We start from the raw sequence: 8459 nt of genomic DNA, 5'->3' as shown, positions 1-8459 counted from the left end.
AAAAAAAAAAAAAATTTAAATCAATAAATTTCAAAATTGTCGTTTTGAACAAACTATTTTTTTCTTTTTACAGAAAGTGAAAATAGTTATTATTTTTTATTACTTTTTTAAAATATATATATCTACGATTATAATATTAATATCAATTTTTTTTAAATAAAATTTTTAATGATACAATAATTCTATTAATTCGTTTAATTATTTACTCGATTTATTCATCTGTTTCATTTTACTCGTTTGACAATTTTCCTTTCGAGTTTCTTGTTTGAAAAAAAATTCCATCGATTGAAGGAAAGAGAAAGATTATTATGTATTTTGTTTTGCAATATAACATAAAATTCATTTATCTAAATTTAAAATCTGTTTAATTTAATCGCAGATTTATCGTCCAAAGTTGGTGGAGCCTTTATAATTTGAAATCCTTTATTTCTTTGTTTCGATATCATTGTCGATTCATCGTTTGAAACTTAACACGTTTTAATTTCGAATCTTTTCGTAATTTTATCTGAAAATCATCGTTGATTCATTATTTAAAATTTCGTAACTATTAAATCCTAAAAATCGCGTTGAATCGAGATCGAATAATTGAGTCGTTATGCAAAATTTTACGACGAGTTTCGAATTCCATTTTTTTTTTTTTCATTGTCTCAAAATTAATTTTCATCATATAATTCGTAAAAAATAAAATTGACATTTTTTTGCTATGATATATGATAGAGCATTATATTATAAATATTATATTTTCTTTTTCTCCATCAATTCTTCCTATTTCTTTATCAATTCTTCTTTTGTATCTTCTTTGTTCTCTTTCTTTTTTCAATTCCTCTTCCTCCTTTAATTTATCAATATTAAGCTCTGTTTCATTATCAATTTCTCCTCTTTTTTGCCTCCTTCATTATCCTTTTATTCTGTTCTTCTCATCTTCTCTATTTTTTCTTCGGTGTTTTTTTATTAATAACTCGTTAACATTTTGCAAAGGAAAATGTTACTTGAATTTAGCTGAGAAATCTCCTATTAATCTGTAATTTCATCCATCATTCGATACCAAAAAATTTTTCAGATCGAATGCTTTCAAAAAGAGTAATATTTCAAATTAATTTTTCACCAGTTATAATATTCTCTGGAAAAAAGTATTAACCTATTCACCTATCATACGAAAGACGAGAAGACCGAGAATATTCTATTCGTCTTTCATATGATAAATATTTCAGAATGATCTCGACGAAATTTACAAAGTTGAAAATATCTCTTGAAAAAATTAATAACTTTTGGTTACACAAATAGGTTAATTTCTTTTTCCTTTTTCTTTTAATATCAACTTTAATATCACCATTCGAGAACACTTTATAACAATCTTCACACATCCTCTATATCCTCTAACCACTCACAGATAAATAATATCGGAAAATAATCGAAATCGTTCCACGTTTCTTCCTACCGTAATAACCTAAAAAATAACCTAAATGAAATATCGAGTCTTTTCTCTAATATCTGTCTCACGCGTGATCAAGATACTCCTCACTTAAATGGCACGAATGGTTTATTATGAATTTTGCACGAGACCACTTCCATCCATCTTTCAATCCAAACATTGTTTCGTGGATTCGAGATGATAAACGAAACACGTCCCTCCACTGTTTGTTGGACAGTACCGCCAGATATCGTTTACGGAGGCGACACCAGCGCCGACTTGGCAGTTTCGGAAGGTGACAATGCGACTCTAAGCTGTCGCGCGACTGGAAGGCCGACCCCAAGAGTGTCCTGGCGAAGGGAAGACGGAGAAGCCATTCTCATAAGGGCCTCTTCTGCCGGTACATAATGACACTATAAAACTCGTGGCTATCTCCGTGGACAGACCTCTTTCACTTTAGACCATTCCTCCTTTCGTGAAAAAAGAAAAAAGAGGGAAAAGAAAAGGGAAAGAAAAAGGAGAAGAGAAAAGAAAAAAGGCAGAGAGACGACGACCAAGCTTTAATTTCGTTTGCTACCCATTACACCCATCCCTTTGTTCGCGTTTCTCTCCCTCACTCATCCCAAGTGTTCTCTTCACTGCGACGAGAGATTTATATCGCGATGCTTGGTTAATCGGTGATCGATACTTCGTTTTATTATTTATACGAATCAAGTTGATTTTTTTCTCTTTCTTGGGAAGAGGAGGGGATCGTTTGATTGTATCGAGATGTAGAGAAAAAAAAATGAGAATTCGAAAGATTTTTTTTTTGGAAGATTTGATTTAGATATTCATTTTTCAGTTTTTTTATTTTTGTTTTTTTTTTTCTTTCCTAAATATCCAATTCTTCTTTCTTTAATTTATCAATTCCTTCTTCTCTCCCTTTTTATTAATTAGTAAAAGAAAAAAAAAAAAGAAATTTGGAAGATTTCTTTTGAAAGATTTAATTTAGTTTTATTAGTTTTTATTTTTGTTTTCTTATCTTTGTTTCCTTTCCTTTATCAATTCTTCTTTGTTCTTTCAAAATTCATCGATTTTTCTTTCTCCACTTTTTTATCAATTCCTCCTCCTCTTCCTTTATAATATTATAATATCATATATTAATTAGGAAAATTTAGGTTTTTTTTTTAAAGGAATTTGGTTTGGATGTTCATTAGTTTATTTTTCTATTTTTGTTTTCTTATTTTTTTCCTTTTTCTTTATCAATTTCTCTTCTTCCTTTAATTTATCAATTCTTCTTTCTCCCCTCCTTTATCAATTTCTTCCTTTATCAATTAGATAAATAAAGATAATATTGGGAAGTTTTTTTTGCAGGATTTAATTTGGTTTAAATATTCATTAGTTTTTCTATTTTTGTTTTCTTATTTTTTAGTCGAATGGAAATTTATCGTTGTACTTGTGATCGATGTTTCATACGAATAAATTTATTTAGTTTTTTTTTGTAATTTGCAATTCGATCGTTTCATTATATTACAATGTAAGCTTTATTTTTGTTTTTTTTTTTTTTTAATTAATTAATTTAATCTGATCAATATTTTGTACCAATGAAATAAAAAGTTTTTTAGATTTAGTTTTTTTTAACTTGTAATTTATAATGATCTCTCTTTATGTTGCGATGTAAATATTTGGCAAAACATTTTTAAGCAAAAAATTTGATTCGATTTGCTATCTTGAAGATATATTGCAATGATCGATTGCACTGATGAATTTGTAGATTTTTTTTTTTATGATTTTCAGTGCTTTTAAATTTGCCAAAATTTACAATATTTTTGGAAGATATGATTTGTTTCACTATCCTTTTTACTCAAATGAAAATTTATTGCTCATATTTTATATATTTTTCTTTGCAATTTTGCAATGCCTTCGAAATTTATTATGTCAAAATTTACAGCAATTTTGGAAAAATTTATTTCCACGAAATCTTGTATCTTTTTTTTTTACGATTTAATACTATACTGTTTCTTCCCTTCTTTCTTATCGAATATTTCCTTATTTAATTTTCTTATTACGTAATTTATCAAAATTTATAACATTTTTGCAATATATGATTTGTTTCACTATCCTTTTTGCTCAAACGAAAATTTATATAAGCTTATAAATTCTATATTCTACATCTACATGCTTTATAAATTTTTCTTTTGCAATGCCTTGGAATTTGTCAAAATTTACAACAATTTTGGGAAAATTTATTTTCCTATCTTCCATGACGTAAAATCAATCTCGTATCCTTTTTTTTATTTTCTTACGATTCAATCCCAATCTACGCTACATTGTTCCTTTCCTTTATCGAATATTGCCCTATTTTTAATTTTCTTATTAATTCGAAAAGAAAACAGCACGGCACATAAAAGCACATATAGATAAAAATATACATGTCGTAAGTATACATCCAGAAATATTCGCGTGATTTTGTATTAGTTTCACAGGATAATTAAGTAACTCTAATACCCATCCTAATTACATAGAAATCCTCTTCCCACTCGAAGGAGAAAGGAGATCTCGTTCGTAATAATATTTTACACAACGCATGCGCGTGCACATATGCGCACACAACAGCTCGAACCGTATCTCACAAGTGAATACATTCGCTCACACCGTACGACTTAATCGAATTAATATTAATATCATATTCAATTTTTCGTTGGATAATATTTTCAAATTAATACAACGGCGGAATTTCGAGTAAAATTGTTATTTTGCAATCTCGTCTTTTATACGCTGAGAGGAGCGAAGGCGATTAATCTCAATGAAGCGAAGTATGAAAGGATTTCGTCCTGTTTTTCCTTTATCGCGTTAAATAATTCCTTTCTTATTTCGCTTACGCTTGTTTACACGGAATTTTCAACGCGAAATTCTCGTGTGCATGGTCGATTGAATATTTAAGAAGCGATAATTCAGATTGTTGGCAGATTATTATTATTATTATTATTTGTTTTTCGAATCGAATTATTATATTATATATTCGGTCTTTTCTTTTTTGGTTAAATTTTTTTTTTTTTTCTTTTTTTTGGAACGTTATCGCGAATTTTTATAGCGAAATTGTTTGAAACAATAGAGAATGACAGTTTTCTTCGTCTCCTTCGAAATTTAATTACGATCGTAATTAAAATTGTAATTACAAACTTTAATTAAAATATTTAAACGCCGTATTTTTAGAACAATGTTTCTGCAAAATACATTGAAGATACTTGAAAAGAGGCTATTGTGAGAATATAATGAAAAACTATCACGAAAATAGGCTAGACGCGAAGTAATGCAATTTCGAGGAAGAATAGTTTTCCTTTTTTTTTTTTTTTTTTTTTTCTAGAAATTTCCCAATTTTTTAAAAATTACATCCAATAAAATTATCTTAAAGAGCTTTTCTAAAGAACGACTCACAACAAAAACTTCTCAAATCAAATTACCCAATTTCTAAATTTTATTAAAATTCGATTATTCTTATCAAAAATTCTACTCAAATATTTCTACAATACTCGATAAAAATTTCTCGAATCAAATTTCGAATATCTAAATCTTAGAAATTTAGAAATTTTATTTATTTAGATCCCCTCAAAAGAATTCAAAAACAATTCCTACAATTGTCGATAAAAGTTCCTCATTGACCAAAAAAAAAAAAAAAAAAAAAAAATCCAATTCTCCATCGACAATGAACGATACCTCGCCAAGAACGAGACCTCGAAAAGATAAGAAATCGAGAGCGCGGAAGAAATTTTCGGACACACTGATTGAGCGTAAGAACACGGTAAAGTGGGTATAAAGAGGCGGGTCGTTGAAACAAGTTTCGCCTCTTGAACTCGAAGACAGAAACAGCGGGCGCGCGTGTAAAGAAACAGAGGATGAGGATCCTCTTCATGGTATCTTGTACGACGCATACTCGCAAAAGTAGACTTAGTGTACGTACACAGAATGTAGGGACACGAACCACGAAGCTTACGCTTGTACCACGGCCTAGGAACAGGTATATACACAGCGTGCGTATACGTATAACATGGTTTGTACACACATCGAGAAGGATATAGACCGTGGTAGTTTCCGCTGCAGGGCCTCGAGTTGGCAAAACTTTGGTCTACGTAGTTCCACTACTACTTCCAGCCTTGCTCGAATGCAGTTGAAACGTTCAAGACTTTTTGTCTTCCTTTTTTCTCTCTCTCTTTCTTTCATCGCGTATTTTTCTTTACGATAGGATATTTTAACGATTGTCGTTCGCGAAAAACGCTATTAACATTTGCCGGAATGCACGAATAAACGTATACTTAAGGGGTTAATGGGGTAAACGGAAATTTAGTACGAGGTTTAATCATTCTTTAATGGTGTGCTTACCGCGAGAATGTTATTAATACCCTAGGGAACCTTTTATAAGAGGTAATGTTACCTATTTAGCCGTGACACGTTTTTTTGTTACCGACCGTAGGTTCTTATAATTGTTCTCTATACCGATCTTCGGTCAATTAGGAAATATAAAAATTTTAAATTTTTTTTTTTTTTTTTTAAGGACTAGAAGTAATATTTCGAGAGAAAATATTCGTGTTATTCTTACATCTAAAGATCTCTTTTTCTTTGAGTTTTCGTTACCAATTTAAATTGTAATTATCCTTATGATTCTTTGATCAATTAGAAAAAGAAAAATTTTGAAAAGTTTTCTTTTTCTCGATATTATAACTAAAAATAATATTTTAGAGAAAAATTTTTCGTGTTATTTTTATGACGCGAATACATTTGAGAATAGAACTTTGAAAAGTTATCGATAATTATTTTTCGCTAGTACAATATAATACAATGTTTTTTTTCTCTATTATTAATATAAATTTTTGTAATTTTTCCTGTATCATTGCAAATTTAAAAAAATCTTTCTTCCTCGATAAAAAAAAAGTAATTAAAAGTAATAATTTAAAACTCTCGTTATTCTCTTTTCCAAACCTGCTTTCCTTCCTATATTTCTCAACACAAAAAAGCTCAATTAGGTAGGCCAACTTTACCCTACTTTCTTAAACGCACAATATCGGTATTTAAACAAACACCGTGCACGCGAAAAAGGAATTACCGTTAAATGCAACGAAAAGTTTAATCCGTCGTTGCAATTTTTTTTTTTTTTCTTCGTTTTTTCTTTTTGCAAACTGCATCGAACTGCTTTTCCTCTGAATACACAAAACCGCTCACGTGCAACTTGCGTCGCTTTTCTACCTGACGATGACGCTTTTCTTACGAGCTTTACAAACTCGTTAGCGTTCGCTCACTTAAGAAACTCGTTAGCAACCTAAGTAGTGAATTAAGCATATATCTTCTCGTCTCTTCTTTCGCTCACGATAGTGCGTCCACCTTCCGGCTACTTCTCTCTCCGTCTCTCTCTCAGCGTTGTGTCACTATCGCTCCCCTCCCCTCTGTCTCTCTCTTCCATGCTTCCTCTTCCCTCGCAAGCGGAGTAGTGGTGGCTTCCATTCACCCACTCCACTTTGACGGTAGTTTTCTTCGTTCAATTGCATTAGTCTGTGGTTTCGACCTGGTTAAAAGTTCTAGCTGGATTCGTTTAGATCTGAAAAGTTGCAACTTCTTGCTCTGAGAAATAATGTTCTTTCCATTTCACGATTTCTCTTCGTCGATCTTCGCGGCTTGACTGACGAGAGGAGGATTTATACACGTTCATTGTACATTATTTTCGATCGTAGAATTTTTTTTTTTTTTTTATTATTATTATTTCGTTATTTAGTTCGAAACTTTTCTGAATTTCGTTACTCTTTTTTGTCCATCTTTGTTATCCTTTTAGCTTGATACAAGAATTATATATTTGTCGTTTTTTGTATATATTTTAGATATATTGAGAAAAGTATCATCGAATTTTTTTTTTTTAATTATTTCGTTATTTAATTTTACAAATAACATAGAATATAGATTATTAGATTATGAAATAATTTGACTTTACTTTATACGAAGATGTATACAAAGTACTTGACACGTTTTCGTTTCGAAAATTAATTTGTGTTAATCGAATTTTGAATAATTAAATTTTAAGAGTATTTCATTCGCGGAGCTACTAATTAAAAAGTAATTTAAAACAATTTTTTACGAACTTATTACGAAAAACAACTTGTTACATCGTTGATAAAATAAGGAATAAGAATATTTAAGGATAATAACAATAGATATTTCAGTATATCTATAATATTGGTTTTTATGCAATAGAAAAAAAAATTTATAATACTATCAATATTTTAATTATATCCATATCAATGGATATTTGCCTCTTATTTTTACCTATCGCATTTAATCTTCTTTTTTTTTTAATTTAAACAATAGAACAGATAATTTATTTTTTATATCATATATGATACTTCAAAACAAACGATTTTTAAAAATAAATCAAAAACAAGAAAATAGAATAATTCTCTAACAATTCTCAACATCAATCGCATTTACAAATTTTATCTTATTACCATACACACTAAAAACTTTTTCAAAAATATCAAAAAAGTTATTCCAATATCCTTGCTAACAATTCCACATCCACAAAATTAATTCTCCTTTACACGCAACAATTCATATTTTTCCAAAAATACTACACACACAAGAAAAAAGGAAAGATAGCCGAAAATCCTTGCTAACATCATACCAACCTACCAACTAGTCTCTCTCTGCCAACCGCTCTTCAATCAAAATGGTGGAAAAGAATCGAGGAGGAATGATAAAAAGCGATCGGTAGCGAGGATAGGATAAGAGGATAGGAGGGGATTTTCGAGGAAAACATGCAGAGAGAGGGGTTTTCTCGGTGCGCAGGTGGCGGCAGTTTCGAGAAGCACGAGACGTACAACGGTTCGGTGCTGCAATTCCATCGTGTCGAGAGGCGACAAATGGGGGCGTATCTGTGCATCGCCAGCAACGACGTGCCGCCCGCCGTTAGCAAGCGAGTGACACTCGCCGTGAATTGTAAGCTTGCTTTCCTCCTAATCCCTGATTCTACCCGCCGGAAAAGCTCCCGACAAAAGGCAAAGCAACTTGGCGTTAACACCAGCTCACG

At 30.6% G+C, this 8459-nt stretch overlaps 1 protein-coding gene across 2 annotated transcripts in view; it reads left to right on the top strand.

The window, feature by feature from the left end:
* Positions 1-8459, top strand: part of LOC102677060 (lachesin-like) — an 82398-nt gene that overhangs the window by 67673 nt on the left and 6266 nt on the right. The window contains exons 6-7 of one of the 2 annotated variants that reach the window (XM_006616778.2): positions 1650-1811; positions 8219-8368. In XM_006616778.2, coding sequence (XP_006616841.1) covers positions 1650-1811; positions 8219-8368 — 312 coding nt within the window. The remainder of the gene's footprint in view (positions 1-1649; positions 1812-8218; positions 8369-8459) is intronic. The other variant, XM_006616779.2, reaches the window with a different exon arrangement.

The sequence above is a fragment of the Apis dorsata genome, unplaced genomic scaffold (genome assembly GCF_000469605.1).
Source record: "Apis dorsata unplaced genomic scaffold, Apis dorsata 1.3 scaffold_270, whole genome shotgun sequence".
NCBI classification, from domain to species: domain Eukaryota; kingdom Metazoa; phylum Arthropoda; class Insecta; order Hymenoptera; family Apidae; genus Apis; species Apis dorsata.
The sequence above is the reverse complement of the archived record's forward strand: the minus strand, read 5'-3'. Positions and strand labels throughout refer to the sequence as shown.